This window comes from Rhipicephalus microplus, chromosome 2 (genome assembly GCF_043290135.1).
Source record: "Rhipicephalus microplus isolate Deutch F79 chromosome 2, USDA_Rmic, whole genome shotgun sequence".
Classification (NCBI taxonomy): Eukaryota; Metazoa; Arthropoda; class Arachnida; order Ixodida; family Ixodidae; genus Rhipicephalus; species Rhipicephalus microplus.
Window position 1 is genome coordinate 284,630,456 of NC_134701.1, and position 18,318 is coordinate 284,648,773.

At 48.3% G+C, this 18,318-nt stretch overlaps 1 protein-coding gene across 1 annotated transcript; it reads right to left on the reverse strand.

Annotated features, from left to right (window-relative positions):
- Positions 1–4,019: 4,019 nt before the first annotated feature.
- LOC142795255 (uncharacterized) lies at positions 4,020–4,547 on the reverse strand. Its single transcript, XM_075886023.1, has one exon. The coding sequence runs from the start codon at positions 4,545–4,547 to the stop codon at positions 4,020–4,022; it is 528 nt and encodes a 175-aa protein (XP_075742138.1).
- Between the last annotated feature and the right edge of the window lie 13,771 nt (positions 4,548–18,318).

Below are 18,318 nucleotides of genomic sequence, written 5' to 3' on the forward strand. Positions count from 1 at the left end.
GCTGCTGACCCGCAGGTCGCGGAATTGAATCCTGGCTGCGGCGGCTGCATTTACCATGGAGGCGGAAATGTTGTAGACCCGTGTGCTCAGATTTGGGTGCACGGTAAAGAACCCCAGGAGGTCGAACTTACTGGGGCCCTTCACTACGGCGTCTCTCATAATGGCGGTTTTGGGACGTTAAACCCCACATATCAATCAATCAATCAATCAATCAACGGATGGACTAACGGACAGACAAACGGAGCGGTACACAGACAGACAGACAGCCGGATGGACGGATGAACGGATGGACAGACAGGCAGGCAGGTAGGCTGCCAGGGAGATGGACGGACGGATGGACCAACGGACAGACAGACAAGCAGGCAGATGGACAGACGGATGGACCAACGGACAGACAGACAGACATAGAGGTAGGCAGGCAGGCAGGCAGATAACGGACGGATGGACCAACGGACAGACAGACAGGCGGACAGACGGACACACAGACAGGCAGACAGGCATGCACATGGACGGACGGATGGACCAGCGGACAGACAGACAGACAGACAGACAGACAGACAGACAGACAGACAGACAGGTGACTGACGTATGGACCAACAAACAGACAAACAGACAGACAGACCGGTATACAGGCAGACAGGCAAGCAGATGGACGGATGGATGGACCAACGAACAGACAGAAGCAGACAGACAGACAAACAGACAGGCAGGCAGGCAGGCAGGCAGGCAGACAGGCAGGCAGGCAGGCAGGCAGGCGGACTGACGGATTGACAGGTGGACGGACGGATAGACCAACGGACAGACAGACAGACGGACGGACAGATGGACAGACGGACGCCTTGCCCCACTCATCATCCTTCACTCCGGGGATGTGCTGTGAAGTATTTTTTTTTCACTGAGTGTCATCTTCCAGAGTCTATAATATGAGTCCTCTATTGGTTTTTCTTGCGGGACCTTACTTCGTCGAGAGTAAGAAAGATTTGGTCAGGCGTTTACTATTCATTGTATTCACTGAAAGGCGACGACGGGAAATGGAAGAGTGGCCATGCCATCGTTTGCACAATTACGACAGATTGGGTGATGGCGGTGACTCTGTATATTACCTTCCTTTCCGATAGAAATCAAGTTTTCCGGTTAGCTTTGTGCGCCGTTGTGCTTACTTTAATAAACATACATCTCGTAATTATTGTTCTAGGTCAATCATAAGACCAATAGAGGTGATTTTCAATGGAAGTAGAGCTAAATGGAGTATTAACATAAATGATGCAGTTAAAGAAAACCAAAAGAACCTGAGAGCACGAGACAGCACCCATTTTATCGTTTTTGGTTTAAGGTACTCACCTTTCAGCGCTATAAAACAACCACGTCCGAGACGCGTTGAGTTGCCGTCTATCGTAAAACATGCTTCATGCACACAAACGCAATTTCACTCGGAAGTGAACGCTCATAAAGGCGTGAGTTGTCATTCTGCAGAAATAATTTACTAATGTTTATTACTTATTTTCTGCCATCAGATGAGAAGCTCTAAACGAGAGTGCCGTCCCAAAATTGTACGGGCTACACTTACGAAGGATTTTCATTACCTGAAAACGCATGCATGAGAACGAAAGAGAGACAGAGAGAAAACCGTCACCACGCAAATTTCATCGAAGAGGCATATGACAGTTCAGCGCTGGTAAGAGGTTGCAACTAACATCGATTCATTTAAGGCTTTTACGGGGTTTCCTTTCTCACTGGAGTTTCTTTATTAAAACGCAATCATAGTTGCACGAAGCATTCTTTTCTATTCGCTCTATATAGTAGATGCGTATGCTCAGCTGTGGAATAAAACTATAAGCGAGGCTAGACGGTTTGGTTCGTTTTTTTTTTGGTGGGCTGGTGACAGTTTTCTGATGACAATAATATTTATTCTGTCGGGAGAGCTACTGGTTATGGTGCCTAACTGCTGACGCGATGGTCATGGGATTGAAACCAGCCTAGATAGCCGCATTTCAATAGACGCTAGTTGCTAAAGAATCTGTCTGCCAAAATGAGTTCATATCACAACCCAAGCAGTTGTTAAAACTCCCTGCGGTGAAGAACTTCTACGTTTGAGAAACTCCGGCGGAGTCAGTTTTCCGTGCACCACCAGTTCCACCTCCTGACGATGATAGATGGCACGTTCGATAATAAACTGGTACGAGCAAAGTAACAGGCAAAAGAGTGAGTGATCTGTTTTTTGCAGGGGCTGAAAGGATAAATGTTAGTGCATTTCTAAGAGAGAGAGAGGAAACTTTATTAGAACTTGGCCGGCAGCTTGGTCTTGGTGGCCTCAGATGGCGGCGCTGAGTCCCTGAACTCGGGCGGCATCTTCGGCCTGCCGGACAGCCCAGAGCTGGTCGTTGAGCTCCGAGCTTCTGAGCGCCGCCTCCCAGCGGCGGCGTCGCCGACGGAGAAGGTCCCCCGCGGCACCCGCAGACGGGACGGCGGCGGGAACGAGTGAGCTCGAGGCTTCCTGTTGCCTGGTATTGGCAGCCGCCATAGGCGCATCGCGAACGGCGGCCGTTTCTCGACCATTGTTACCGGCGCATTCCCAGAGCGTGTGGCGCAGCGTTGCTCTGTGCCCGCATGCTTTACATAGATCGGTAATGTGTAAGTGCGGGTAGCAGTGGCGTAAGACGACCGGGCTGGGGTAAGAGTGGGTTTGTAGTAAGCGATAGCTTACGGCATCGTGTCTGTTTAATTTGTCATGCGATGGCGGGAACTTTCGCCTTTCCAGTCTGTAGTGTTGCGTAATATCTCGGAACGTGATGAGACGATCACCCCACGACCATTGTGGTCTGTGTTGTCGCTGCGTGTCTGTCGAAGTGTCTCGATCCGGCAGATCAGAAGCCCCGCTCTCGGGAGCGGAGGCGGCGGCCACGGAATGTGCCGCGGCTCGGCGAGTGAGACCTCGAGCCGCGGCGTGGGCCGCCTCGTTGCCCGGAAGCGGGACATCGGTGTGTGCCGGGGTCCAAAGGAGGAAGACTGTTAAATTTTGTTGTGGCGATCGCGACGCTGAGTCACCATCACCGCACATCTTAAGGATGCGGGCCGCTTCCCGCGATACGCGGCCGCGCGCGAAGCCGCGGATTGCTGCTTGCGAGTCGCTGATTACGATCGTAGCGTTCGGCACCGTGGCGATTGCTAGGGCTATCGCGGCTTCTTCGGCCGCCTCCGTATGTCCCGTGGTCACCGTGGCGCTCGCGAGGCATTTGCCCGCACGGTCAACGACCGCAGCGGCGTGTGCGTGTCTCCCGTCCCCATATCTCGCGGCATCTACGTACACAACTTCGTCGCTAGTGCCGTACTTCTTTTGAAGGTCACTAGCTCGCTGGTTACGGCGCCCGACGTGGTGCGTCGGGTGCATATTCTTAGGAAGCGGTGGAACAATTAGGCGGTCGCGAACCGAGGCAGGAACATCCGCATTTCTAAAAAAAATTTAAATTTGCTCCGGCAATTTGGGTTCTTCGCAGCGTCATCCTACTCGAGAAAGCATGTCGGACATGACCTGCTGATGCGCCTACGCTATCCGTTGTGCATCTTACCCTATCTCTTCCTAATACGAATGCACCATGTATAAAACTGCAGACAGCTATAATATTGCTACGTGTATGCATTATGCATATTGACATTCGGGACGGTGACGCGCGTGTGTGCCTTACGAGAAAGACAAAGGGTTGTCTTCGCTAAAAATCTTACTGAATCAAGTCATCGACTCTTCGCTGATCCCCCTGAGTGTGTACGACCTATTACTGTGGAATAATCATCATCGTCATCGTCATCATCATCATCATCATCATAATCATCAGCTAGATCGCTGGTGAACCGGTCACGCCATTACTACTTGTTTTAAATACATAGCATCCACAGCCTCGTCGATAAGGTCGCTGCTTTAATGGGTGCCGTTGGAGCCATGGTTGGCGCACTCGACGACAATGGAGGCCCAGTTGTCGCTTCGACATTCCGAAGCCACGCTGACCGCTTCCTGACAGCCGCCATCATTGTTCGGAGACGCCATGGCCTGGTCCGACTGCAAGCTCTTCAGGTCGCGCTCGTCCGTATTTGTGGCTGCCTCCAGTGGATGCATGGTGGCAGATGGACATCCCATGAGTAGCTTCAAGGTGGCTGGCCAGCTCCCACCAACTTCCGCAGCGCGCCAGGCATTGAGCGCAAACGGGCAACGGAATGCCAGGCGGTGAATCGGCCACCAAGAGCCCGACCACGTGGCAGCGGCAGGTGAAGCGCAGTCGGCAGCGGTGGCGCTTGTTGTCGAGCAGCTTCTGCAGACTCGGAAACACCTTCCGGTAGTTGCCGCAGATGAGGACGTCCGGCTTGGCGTACGTGTGCAGTTTCTTCTTGGCAATGCCCTTGTTGCCGCCGCCGATGGCGCTGGCTGCCCGGAAGGCGAGTGGCTCGGTGCGGGCGTGCTTCACGGGTGAGCCCAGCTCTTGGAGGGTGGCGAACGGGTCTGGTGCGAGGTTCTGCCGTTTGCGGTTAGCTTGGTAAGGCTTGGGCTCAGAAACCATGTTAACGTCCAGAATATGGCCAGCTATGGTGCGTCCGTCTTCTCTGAGCACCGCGTTGCGTGCGTAGTGTGTGTCAGTGTACAAGACGAAGGCATAGCCCTTGTGCATAGAGCATAGAGATGCCGATGATGCGGCCGTAGCGCTTGGAGAGCCGCTCCATGTCCTCTTTGGGCACTACGTGTGTGTTTCAGATGCCGACGAAGATGCGCGAGTTGGCCGCTGCAGGATCCGTAGTGTTGGTCTGGTTACCCTCGCGCGTCATGCCACTTGTCGGAGCCAGCTCCGCCACGGCCAACGCACGGGAGGGCCAAGTACAGCAAGACGCGGCTTGTGGACAATATGTGACGTTCATTTCAGTTCCGGAGTGATTGCTTGAATATGGGCGTCATAGATCATCTCTTCGACCATATTCGATCTTGCATGGCGAGTCTTTTTTTATTTCTTTTTAGAAGGTGTTGCATTACTGTGACAGTTCTGACGCTGCCCCTTTTTCCTCGAACGCCTTCCTAGATTAGTCATTGTCCTCGCTAACATGCTTGCCACGTGCAAGCATTATGCATGTTGAAGTTCTGGGTGGCAACGCGCGTGTGTGCCTTACGAGGAAGACGAAGGGTTGTCTTCGCTGCATGCGTGACCATTATTCCTGCAGAAATATTTCAACATCAACAGGAGCTTTGTTTACCCATGCTGATTCCTATTCAAGGTAATGAATGCATTGTCTGATCTGAACAAGTGACAAACAAGTGTTGCACTCCTTTCATTCTACCTAGGGCGTCTTTTCTTTTTCTTTTTTTTCTCGGGTGGGGGGGGTCGATAATGAACAAAAAGAAAGTCTCACTGAATTAAGTCATTGATTCTTGGCCAATCCCCCTGAGTGCGTACTAGCCATGGCTGTAGAATCATCATAATCATCATCATCATCACCACCAGCTCGATGGCTGGTGAACGGGTCACGCCATTACTGCTGGTTTAAAATACATATCATCCACAGCCTCGTCGATACGGCGTCGCGTCTTGTCCGTAACAATAGGATCTACATGAAAAATTGAATTGCTGCACAAACTTGAAGAAAAAACAAGAGAGACAGGAAAGAGTGCAGTACTGCACTCTTTCCTGTCTCTCTTGTTTTTTCTTCAAGTTTGTGCAGCAATTCAATTTTTCAAGTATGAACCAACTAGTCTGTAAAAAAGTATTGCTTCAACATAGGATCTACATGCCGTGTCTCACTATAGGCTCAGACGAAGCTTTTTTTCTATATTCTATCAAATATTCGCATGCAGTCATGCCGTTATTCCACACAGGGTGCGAAATTATTTTCATCTTCTAGTTGTGAAGCATTTTAGCGTCTCGGCTTGTCGGCGTCTAATGTCGTCACGGTGTGTCGTGTAATAATAGTCCATCATAAAAACGGGTATGCCCCCCGAAAATTGGGGAAATCGCGATACTCTCTACCGGTCTACTAAACATGAAGAATGCGCACATTCGTCATTGTGTTAGCGCAACAAACAGCCGACAATGTTAGTAGAGCAGAAACACCCTTTTCTACAGGGCATACAGGAAAGTGAAAGCAGACAAGTATAGAGAACAGGAAGAAGAGAGCCAAGCTTAAGCTAAGCTTCATTCTGACGCAGTTTTCCGATTAAGTAGGTGGAGCGCGAAAATTAGAGGACGCTCGAGCTTCACCTTCGAGAGTGTACACCTTTTCTTGGCATAGGAGCGAAGGCTTCAGAGCCAAATCGTGGGCATCCTGCCAACAGTGAAATGTAGTTTCACAACAGCGCACGCAGTTTCACCATAAAGTATAGAAGTTGCCCTTTTATTAGATGCGGAGCATCTAATACTCGAGGCTTGTAGTGCGGCGCCGTCCGCAAGCTTCCCCCTCCTTCTTCCACCATCTGTGCATCCCTTCCTCCTCTACACACCGCGCGCGCTTCACTCCTCCACCATCTGTGCACCCTTCCTCCTCTACACACCGCGTGCGCTTCTCCTCTTCACGAACATTCGCTAGCTGTATAATGTAGCGCGCATGCGCCGTCACGATTCGAGAACATCGGCAGCTGACGCGCGCGCATGCGCCGTTGCGCTTCTCCCCCTTCTCGAACATTCGACAGCTGACGCGCGCATGCACCGTCACCCACCATCTGTGCCGCGCGCGCTTCTCCCCTTCGAGAACATTCTACAATTCTCCTGATTCTCCAGTGGACGCGCATGCGCCGTCGCGCTTCGAGAATATTCAACAGCTGACAGTGCATGCGCCGTCGCGCTGTATATATACTCAAGGTCGGCACTCGCTCGCTCAGTTGCCGCTCGTCGGTTGGTTTGTACGACGCGTCGACGTCCAAGGTCGCGGTGAATTGAATTCCAACGAATCCACAAACACAATGATCGACGTCCCTTCGACCAGCGCCGCCCTTTCGCATACGTGTGTACGTGTTCACTCATTTAACACCCCCTCCTACAACCACGTTAACCAATTTAGCCATCGACCCAAGTAAGTCGCAATTTAACACCCCATTTCACAACCACGTTAACCAATTTAGCCATCGACCCAAGTAAGTCGCACTTTAACGCCCCGTTAACCAATTATATGCTCCGCATCCTCCTCAGTGTTCCCCCGAGGGAAGCTGCGGGCAATTTTTTCTACGTGCAGCTATTTGAGACAGAACGCAGCTCGCAACATAAAGACAGTCGTACTTACTTTAATTTATTCGTTATGACTTCACGTTTTTGAACGCGCGTAAAAGTCCCGCCTCCTAACGTGCACCTCTAACGCTATATAAGCCGCGTCTGCGTCTACATAAAACGCCCGTGGTGCGTTCCCGCCACTTCCTGTAGCGTTACGAGAAGCGTGCTAAAACATACTACTTCACGTAGTGCTGCATGAGCAGAAGCTCCGCCTCCATAGCTTTCCCTTAGGTGCCAATAAAAGTTGTCGCCCAGTATTCGGTCATTCCAGCGACCGAGGCGGCGCCATGCAGCTTGGCACCGAAGCTGTCACACGGTGATAATCTGTGACGCAGTCAGTGACGCAGTTCGGTCTCTCAGTAGTCATGAACCAACGAAAGCGTCTTCACGCTCTGCGACGCTGACGTGAACGCTCGCGACATCACCGTCTCGTCCACCATCTCGACGTAACGTTGCGCCGCTTGCAGGTAGTCGCTGGAACGGTCGAATAGCGTAATCAAACCTTGTGTGCATCGCCTTCTAACTGCCCACCCGCTTTGTTTCTTGGTGCATGCCTCAGTCGTGCAGTAAGGAAGCTAATGACAACGCGCGTAACTTTGGCTGTTCCAATATGTCATTCAGTGTCTATTGCAAGCACAATTGTCAAGTGGCCACTACGTCATTACTAATAATTTTGTCATTCAGTGATACGCGTCCGTAGGATGACGCGCGAATGTACGCAGATTTTCACTTTGTTCTGCGCCTAATAATGATTACCTATGTCTGACCGCTTTGTAACGGTGGGCCTTTAAATCCCTAATCATTGATGAATTAACTTTTTTCACACCTCACGTCAATGCGCTTCTATAATATATTATATAACGCGTTAAGGAAGCTCCTTCCACTAGATAACATTCATATAACGTTTTTTCGCCAGTTTCAACAAATATTTTGGCTCTATACGCACAACATAAAGAGCCACAATATTTGTTGAAAGTGGATCGTGGATTTCATGCATTGAAGGAAAAAAAAAGAAATATTGTGGCTCTGGGGTAGAACACCTCCTTGCAAGCAGACGGCCTGGCTCCGATGCTCACTCAAACATGGTTATCCTTATTATTTATTTCATTCGCACATTCTCCGTTTTCCCGTCTCGGACAGAATGATCTATCCCTTCACAGCCAATGACGCCGGCACTGGAATTCCTACAAGACGAGCTCTGCAACGCTGTCGCGTTAGTACACTTTCTTTCATGCTCAGTTTCAGGCTTAACCCCACAAGAGCCTCGGCAAAGAAATCTCTCTCAAAACGCTGCACACTTCACCGCTTTCCAGGTTTTGCGTTAGTGGAGCAGAAACACTTTTTCCTACATGATTAGCTCGTAACCAGTTATTATCTTTTTATTATTGTAATCATCATAATCTGCTGACGTTTTCCAAACTTGTCTGTGTTTATTAGGCCTAATCTTTTTCACTCAGTGGTACAAAGTTGCTAGGTTAATGAAAGATAAAAAATACGAAATGCCCGTGAACAACTGAAATAGAAACATTCGGCTTGATAGCCTACATTAGGAGGAGGGAAAATTCATGCAAACATGTGTGGTTGGTTTACAACAGGCAATGTAAGACACATTTTATTGGCCCGAATAGACAACTTGCTGCGGGCTTACTGTTTGATCCAGCAGCGACGATAGCTTGAGCCTCTGGGCATGTTTATGTGCCCGAACCGATAAAATTAGAGCACCACGTATCTGATACTGCGTGCTTTATGCCCAATCCTTCCAAAATGAACGCTTTTTTTGTCCACCTTGTATGAAATCAATCCTTAAGTGCCTATCTAGCTGATGATATTTTCATCGCCTGTAGTACGTGCTGTATAATATATTTAAGGTGTGCACATCGCCTCCGTATTATTTTCTCACTTTTTTTCATCCTGTAACATACTTGTCTGAACGAGCTGGTACAGTAGGGCACTCTCTTCACTGCACGTTGCTAGCTTGCTCGAGAATTTGGCACTAGAAGTAACGACGTCAGGAAGCTGGACTTGCGCTGCATGTTACTGCAGTCTCTCCTTGTTTGACAAAGACTTTCGTATGCAAACTTGTAGCGTATCTCTGTATAGTGTATCTGCTGTATGAGTGACAAGATCATTGAGCAAGATCTACACGTTCACAACCAACTGTAGTTGGACAACGCCTACTAGACATAAGTTAAGGCGCACTTGACAGGTCGGTGACGTTGCCTGCTTAATAAGGTGCATTTGTGCACCTGGCCGACATTCCACAATACCTTTAGAAGGAAAAGTGAGGGCATGTCAGTTTCATTCACACACACACAAAAAGGGGTGGGGGCGTCTCATAGAGAGTTTAGACGGTGCCTCATCCGACCAGAGTCGTGACACCACCTTCTGACGAGCCAGGGTTTAAAATAAAGCTCTCACCAGCCCCTTATCAAATTAGTTATACTTATGGAAGTCCTAAGCGTCTGTGTGCGGGGCTTTTCGTCGAAAGAGTTTCTTTTGATCAGGTATTTATTTGGCAATTTAGAATGAATTCATCGGTCTGTATCTGCGCATCTATGAGGCGAATTTCTCCGTCAAAGCGCACTCTGTCTTTCTGCGCCTGCTATCTAAACTCCTGTCAAGCGCTGCCTTCTGCCAACTGCCGGAGTACAGGGAGCGCGTGTTGTGACCCGACAAAGCCGGCTTGTTTATCTCATTTTTCTTTCTATTGTGGTTATATTTGATTTTTATTTACGCCATTTACATGAATTGTAACTGCTTGAGAGTGCTATGCTGTTTGATGCTGTAGGTTGCTCACCGCACTATGAGATCTTCCACAGAATAAAGCAGTAGATATCAAGGGTGACAGGAAAACGCGCACGGAATTGAGCTGATCAAAGTCCTATTGTGCCTTTTCATATAGTGTTGAAAACTTAAAAGTGGTTAATCTGAACAGAAAGCACATCGACTTCAGGAATTTCTTTTAGATAAAACTGTAAACGGCTTGCTCAACTATATATGACCGTTATTTGATCGCGGCCGAAACAATTATCCAAATACCATACGGCTTTTGCAGCTTAACCGGCTTCATATGAACGTCTCTATGACAGGTTGCATCTCACAACTACTCTCACTTACCTTTCGTTCCCCGAATAAACCACATTCATCCTTCTTTCAGCCCTAGGCGGATATTTTCATCTCTTCCCCAATCCCCTTCTTCTCTATGAGCGCTTGAAGAATTGCGCAGCAATCGCGACATTGCGCTTGCCGAACTCATTTCCGATTTGTTGGCAACATGTCGACATTATAGGCACTTACATCCGGGTGACGGGTTGTACCTGGAAACACCGCGGCACGGACAATTTCCGAACGCACAGAGCACGGGCTTTGAGAGCGGCGAAACAGCGAGTGACAGACTTCCGAGATTTGCAGCGCACTACGGCATGATAACCGAGCGGAAGCCGTGACCACATTGCAGACAGCGGTGTGAGTTCCCCACAGTTAGTGAAGGTGTCAGAAATAGCATATAAATGACAGTAGGACAAACACTTGCGCATTCCAAGAAATCGGCGTGAGATAAATGAGAAAAAGGTAGGTTGTTTCAATCTGTAATGGTGCGTGAAAAGAAGGAATACTTTAAAGGATCAGCTCTTGTCGGGTAAGATATTAAACAGCCAGCGAGAAAGATGCCGAGTTCTACGATGTGTAAGTGGTTATAAATAACCACATACACATAAACGATGTCCTAAATAATATAGTTACCAGAGACTAACAAAAAAACTGTATTATACAACTTGAAATTCCTGAAGACACTTCGGGAGCTTGCGGCTGACAAGATCACGGCGCAAGAGAGGTTGCCACCACCTCGGTCCCAGTCTTGTAACCAAACATTTTCAGTCTTATATATAAAGTCGAGTCATAGTGTTTCACAAGACTTTTTCATCGAATAGACTGCTTTCGAAAGCTATTTCGCCATACCAAATTGACTTCGTCAGGCTCTTCATTCTTTCAGGTATGGACTGTTTTTAGCTGCTGATGTATGTTTTACGTAAGAGCCCAGAGTGTGTGTCATCCAGCCACAAGGGCATCGAGTCGACCAACTCATGGCTCAGCGAGCAAAAAGAGCCGTGCAGCATGGGCTTCCTGTTTACGCAACGGCAGTAGGCCAATGTTAAGAAAAGGTGTTGTTATTGCTGAATATACATATCCGTATCCGCAGCATCTTGCAACATTACACCACCAGTGAGAAATACCTCGTTCTAGTGCCTTGTTTTCGAGAGCTAATGGCCCGTGAAGGTCGTCCCACAAGTGGTGACTGGGCAACCCTAATGAGATAAGTGATCTCGGCTGCGATCGTTCCTTCCGATAGAATATATTAATGACGCAACGGACGCTTCAGTAATGAGGTACGATGGTTACCGAGAGTCGCTGCAGAACACATGTCGCGCAAAAAAATTGACTATATATAACGCCTTCGTATTATGCCTCCACGCTAACAGACTTAATATATTCACTAGCGAAGAAGCCTATAGAGTACGCGAGAGCGAAGATGTACGACTGCGGAAACTGAAACGCCATAGAATGACATGATTAAACATCCGGTCAGCTGTTATTTCAGAAAAGAGAAGCCGCGGTGTGCTGAAACAAGTGATGTAAATTCGGTATACTACACTGAGTTTCTTCGTGTAATGTTTCAATGAACATTTTGATCTTAGCCAAAAGGCCGAGAAGCGATGTTTCAATGAAGATATTTAGATATGAATGGAGCCATAGCAATTTAATTTAGGGAAAGGATGGATGAATGAATAGACTTCAAATACACCGGCACGAGACAGCGCGAATAAAACCACCATAACACGTATCTAGATACATTGCATGGCACGTCAGTTCAATTATTTGCCTATAAATTATTGATTGGATTTGTCTGCTTGCCCCACCGCGGTGGTCTAAGGTACTCGGCTGCTGACCCGCAGGTCACGGGGTCGAATCCCGGCCGCGGCAGCTGCATTTCCGATGGAGGCGGAAAGGTTGTAGGCCCGTGTGCTCAGATTTGTGTGCACGTTAAAGAATCCCAGGTGGTCAAAATTTCTGATGCCCTCCAATGCAGCGTCTCTCGTAATCATATGGTGGCTTTGGGATGTAAAACCCCACAAATCAATCAATCAATCATTCCCGTGGGTGCAAGGGGGTGTAATATGCAGCGCTTTCGAGAAAGCGTCCGACGCGTTGACGAGCTGTTGAAGCAAGCCGGGAATGTGCTTTACAGGGATATCACTTATATCAGTGGTCCTTCCTGGTATGAATCTTTTTTTACAGAGAGGAGGATTTCCTCCTTTCTAGGCTGTTGCATGAGAGTACAAAAGCCGACGTCACAGCCTCGATAGTGCTTTTTTTTTGGTGGGGGGGGGGGGGGAGAATGAGGTCACGCGTACTATCAACAGCCCAAAGATGACTATGGTGGTAACCATCGAGGCTTCAGTGAAAAGTTCCCTAGAAAGTGCTCTTATATATCCTTAATGATACACCACGACTTTTTTTTAATCTGTTAATTTTACTCTTAATTTGGACAACATCTACTCAACACATCAAGTGCCTCTCTTCGATGATGATGATTTTGTGGTTTAACATCCAAAAACCACCATATCATTATGAGAGACGCCATAGTGAAGGGCTCCGGAAATTTTGACCACCTGGGGTTCTTTAACGTGCGCCCAAATCTGAGCACGTGGGCCTACAACATTTCCGCCTCCATCGGAAATGCAGCCGCCGCAGACGGGATTCGATCGCGCGACCTGCGGGTGAGCAGCCGAGTACCTTAGCTACTAGACCACCGCGGTGGGCCACCTCTCCCTGATAGTCGAATCTTTGTATTCACGAGAGTGCGTGCTTCAGAATGAGTTGCACCTTTAGCAGTGAATAAATTGAATTGCAAATATACTCGAACCCACTTGCAGTGCCTGTTTCGCCATGCCACTCATATTGCATATTTAAAAGTTTCTGATGCACCTCACTTCCTCATGAAGTGAGCTACGTAGTTTTCAAGTTCGTTCATTCGAACTCTGAGGGAGCTATCTAATGTTTTGAAATAAGCGAAGTTCGAAATTTTCGTAAATATCGTCTCGTTCTCTTTGCATGCTTCAAAAGCAGTGCTACTCGCTCTGGCATCGCCAGTCATGCGATGCTTGGTCGCTGAGCCTCAGTGACGCAATCTGAGTGAGAGGTGCGGGCCGTGCAACAGCGCTCACACTGACAGCGATGCCTGCAAAAGCGGCTCGAGCTACGAGCGAGTGTGTCAGTTCCATGACGCACCGTCGTTGCGTGTGCATACGTAAACAAAGCAGAACGAAAGCTCGGTTAATGTACAAGGGTGTGCGCGCTGAATGACGAGCAAAGCATAATTGACGATCACGTGCAGGCACAGGCCTTTCTCTGTCATAAATTCCAACGCTTCGATCAGCTGGGTGATACTATCGGTCAACACCACATGAGTGTGTGTGTCTTTGCTTGTATGCAGAAAGGCCAGCCTCTGTGCATTTTACGTAGCAGTGCACATAGATGGAAGCTCGTGCACCGAGCAGAGGCCGCGTAAAGCCACGATACGGGCAACGCTGCAGCGGCGACACGACGTTGGCTGTCGGGCAGCGGGAGTGAAGCTACGTTACTCGGCAGCCCATATGTGGGCGTCGTCATGGCGATGCACGACGTGTCGCTGCGCAGAGCACGATGCGAGATTGAGGCCGCTTCTCGCGCACTTCATCATCGATGATGACGTCCCGCATCGGCAGCGCTAAAGCAGCTTAATAGAGATTTAGCCGTAAAAAAGTGTGTGGGCTTTCTGCAAACTTCCTCTAAAAAGTAATCACTTCGCATCAGGGCACTGCGGCTCTGAACTAACTGCTCTAGACAGCAGACTTCTATTACACACAAAGTGTCTGTGTGAAGATACGCTCTACCAGCCAGGGTTAATATAAACTTGATTTCCTCGACAGAAGCAAACAACGTGACATGAAGCCGGGAAAAGCTGTATGTTAGCATCAGCATTTTCTGACGATCGGGAAAAGGCAGCGGTGCGTTTATAAGACTGCCATAAAAATCACTCATTCCGCCAGCCAAACCTAAAGTGACGTGGCACAGTGGCAGGTTTACAAGCACTGATGTTTCATGAAGTAATGAAACTCATGCGTGGCAGGCTTTAAAGATAAAGCCAGCACAGGCGCGAAGTGTTAGGGAAATCGGTACAAGCGAAGCTTTCATGAGCTATGATTCGGTTTGTGCAAAAAAAAGAGGGGGGGGGGCGACGAAAGAAGAAACACGTGAGTCTGTGCGCTGACTGTCAAGTAAAACATTATTGTGTAAAACGTGAAGGCACCAAGCCGTAATAAAAAAATCGGCAGATCCCACGTACCTTGGAATCAACGTTATGCGAAGCATGCGGAGCAAAGGTGACCGTGTTGCAATTTTTCTTATTGAGCGTCACCTCATGAAAATACGCTAAATGTATGTACAAATGATGTACGCACAGACATATGTTAAAGAGTTGCCGATGTATATAACCAGTTCTTTGCACTTGCGCAACTATGCCAACTGGAACATGCGTATTAGCAACACCGGAAGCTGATATGGAGCGCTGATGCTCGCGAAGATGGTCGCTCTGGACACTGCTACATAAATGAAATGCAGCGCATGACCACTAACTACCATTCACGTAAACCCGACCTGAAGACTGTATGAAAGGAGTACATATGCAAAGTTTATAAAATTGGGTAGGCAGCACTGCAACCACTATTGACGTTTTACGAAGATAAGCGTCAATTTGAAAAGTAGTTCCGGGACCTGGTGTAGCTCTGTGGTAAAATGCTCCATTGCCACGCAAGATGCTTGGGTTCGATTCCAGCTGGGACCTAGACATTGGCTACCGATGTCGGGTATTTCTTAACGCTCACGTGTTAAAATTTGCGCATGTGTATTCTCGTCGTTCCTGGGTAGATAAGTGACAATCACCTGTGGCACATACCCACATACCTGTGGCACATACCCGCCCGTGGGTATGTGCACTGCCTGACGGGACGTGTTTAATGACGTACACGACGGGATTGTAAAACTATTAATGTCTTGACCTGCGCGTCAACTTGCCAAACCATCTTACCTTCCGATGCTTATTTTGGTACACGCCAAGTTTAGAGGGTGACCACGAGGGCACCCAAACGTAAGCGGATAGATAGATAGATAGATAGATAGATAGATAGATAGATAGATTTATTGATAGATACGCTCAAAATTACCAAATTTCGCTAAGAAATGCTTCCAATTTAATAACACGTGACTGCATCTTGATGTATTTCATTTCCGGGCATAAAGCGTAAGTATTCCCACGGCCACTGGATAAAAAACAACCTCTTTTTTTATCCAGTGGACGTGGTATTGCGCATCGAAAGATTGCAGGGTTGCTTGGGTTCATGAGAATCATATATTCATCATTTCGTGTTCACATTTTCGATTGACTTACGTGTTCATCTGATATCACAGATTTAGAACATCCATTGCGCGCACTCATACTCTCTTTCTGGTTAACCTCTTTGCCTTACTTCGTGCCACACATCTTTTTTTCTCTCTCCTCTTCGCTTCAATTATTTTACGAGCCGCGACATGGAGCGAAATGAGGCACATGCACTTTAAAAATTGAAAGAGGCTGCAAGAATTTAGTAACCGTAGCATTTTACTTTAATACATGGCTCTGATCCTTTTAATACAACAGAAATGCTATAGAAGCATAATAGTATAGTAAACCGAATCACTACTGTATAGCGTGGCAGGGTTATTAAAAGTTAATACAGCAGAGTGCGTGCTGCCTCGAAGTAGCTCAATTAATAGCCTCGAAGCTGCTGTTGTACATGTCGCGCCTTATATTGATGCGTCAGTCTATTTTAGTTTATGGCTCGTCCATTCTCGCGTGAATAAATAGAAGGCGATGCCAGTGAGGTGCATATTTACAAGGTCTTCACATGAAGTAATTATTTGTTATTGATTAGCGTGAGAAGGCGGTGCAGTGCTGTCTTACTTTTTTATTTGAGGTTACGTTTTTGGGACGCATTTGACTAATAAGGTATACAGCTCGCATTCTGGTAATATTACAAACTTTGTTCTGCTACTTCCCCGTAAAATCCCAGGAGAAGATAAAATTAGACTCGAAGAGCAAACACCGATAGGGAAGTCAGAATGCCGTTTGCGGTGTCTGTATTTACCTCTCTTGTGCACGTGTTTGTACGCAAAGCCACTGAACCAACCAGCTCAGTTCTACGTTGTTATAAAGAAGACGGAAGCTTTTCGACAGTGCTCTGGCTGGAACCACTGTTTTTTTTTTTTTGATGAATACGGAATATCAATGTTGCACGATGAACGCTAAATGCAAGTCACACCGACGTAAAGTGCGGATGGAGAGACTCACGAACTGTGCAGAATCCACATTGTTGGCTTTTTTTTTAAATTTCTTTTCGAGTGAACGGTGGCTTGGTTGTTGATAAAAATTGACTAGTCATCCATGATATTATCAAGAACTACCTAACCTCTTATTATTGCTCCCAATGTCAGATCATGATAAAAACGGCATGCCACATTGTTTACGTTCATTTCTACATCCCGCCTGCACAATAATTTAGGTGCGAATGAAACAATACCAGGTGTTCAGAATTACTGTGCAGCCTCGCATTAGGGTACGTCTAATAGTCGTGCCATGCTTGTTGCACGCGAAAGCTACAAAAATGCCATTAAATTGTGCTGACATATAGACAGAAAGCAACCACAAACGGGACGCTTCCTTCTTTGGTTGCGTTTATGCTCGTAGTGCATTTCCTATACTGAAAAATAGGTGCGTAATGTAAGAAAAAAAATAGTCGGGCACCTTCTTACACTGAAGATTATGAGTAAGAGCATGGAAAAAAATTGACGGCAGATCCACGAGGTGAACGATGATGAAATTGGGCGAAGCTCCTAGAAGTAATACCCTGAACTTTACTTCTGTTAATTCACCTGGCGATATGCGCGCTTCCTCGCCGCTTCCCATTGTCGAACATTTTCAAGACCTGCTTCGCGACGTTGACGTGCTGCCTCGGCCTCTCGTTCCCGTACGGAAGGATCTTGCCGACGCCGACGTGCCGCTGCAGCTTCTTGTTCACGTACGGCGGGACCTTCCGGCGCTGCCTTGTTTATGTGGCTTCTTGTTCCCGCACAGCAGGATCTTGCCGATGCTGACGTGCCGCTGTAGGTTCTTGTTCACGTACGGCGAGATCTTGCCGGCGCTGCCTTGTTTATGTGGCTTCTTGTTCCCGCACAGCAGGATCTTGCCGATGCTGACGTGCCGCTGTAGCTTCTTGTTCACGCGCGGCGAGATCTTGCCGGCGCTGCCTTGCTGATGTGGCTTCTTGTTCCCGTACAGAAGGATCTTGCCGACGCTGCCTTGCCGATGTGGCCTCTCGTTGCCGTACGGAAAGATCTTGCCGACGCTGACGTGCCGCTGCAGCTTCTTGTTCACGTACGGCGGGATCTTGCCGGCGCTGCCTTGTTTATGTGGCTTGTTGTTCCCGCACAGCAGGATCTTGCCGACGCTGCCTTGCTGATGTGGCCTCTCGTTGCCGTACGGAAGGATCTTGCCGACGCTGACGTGCCGCTGCAGCTTCTTGTTCACGTACGGCGGGATCTTGCCGGCGCTGCCTTGTTTATGTGGCTTCTTGTTCCCGTACAGCAGGATCTTGCCGACGCTGCCTTGCCGATGTGGCCTCTCGTTGCCGTACGGAAGGATCTTGCCGATGCTGACGTGCCGCTGCAGCTTCTTGTTCACGTACGGCGGGATCTTGCCGGCGCTGCCTTGATTATGTGGCTTCTTGTTTCCGCACAGCAGGATCTTGCCGATGTTGACGTGCCGCTGTAGCTTCTTGTTCACGTACGGCAAGATCTTGCCGGCGCTGCCTTGCTGATGTGGCTTCTTGTTCCCGTACAGCAGGATCTTGCCGACGCTGCCTTGCCGATGTGGCCTCTCGTTGCCGTACGGAAGGATCTTGCCGACGCTGACGTGCCGCTGCAGCTTCTTGTTCACGTACGGCGGGATCTTGCC

Bases quoted from the DNA above. Each gene is read 5' to 3' on its own strand.
- LOC142795255 (XM_075886023.1), bottom strand. From the start codon at position 4,547: ATGGTTTCTGAGCCCAAGCCTTACCAAGCTAACCGCAAACGGCAGAAC.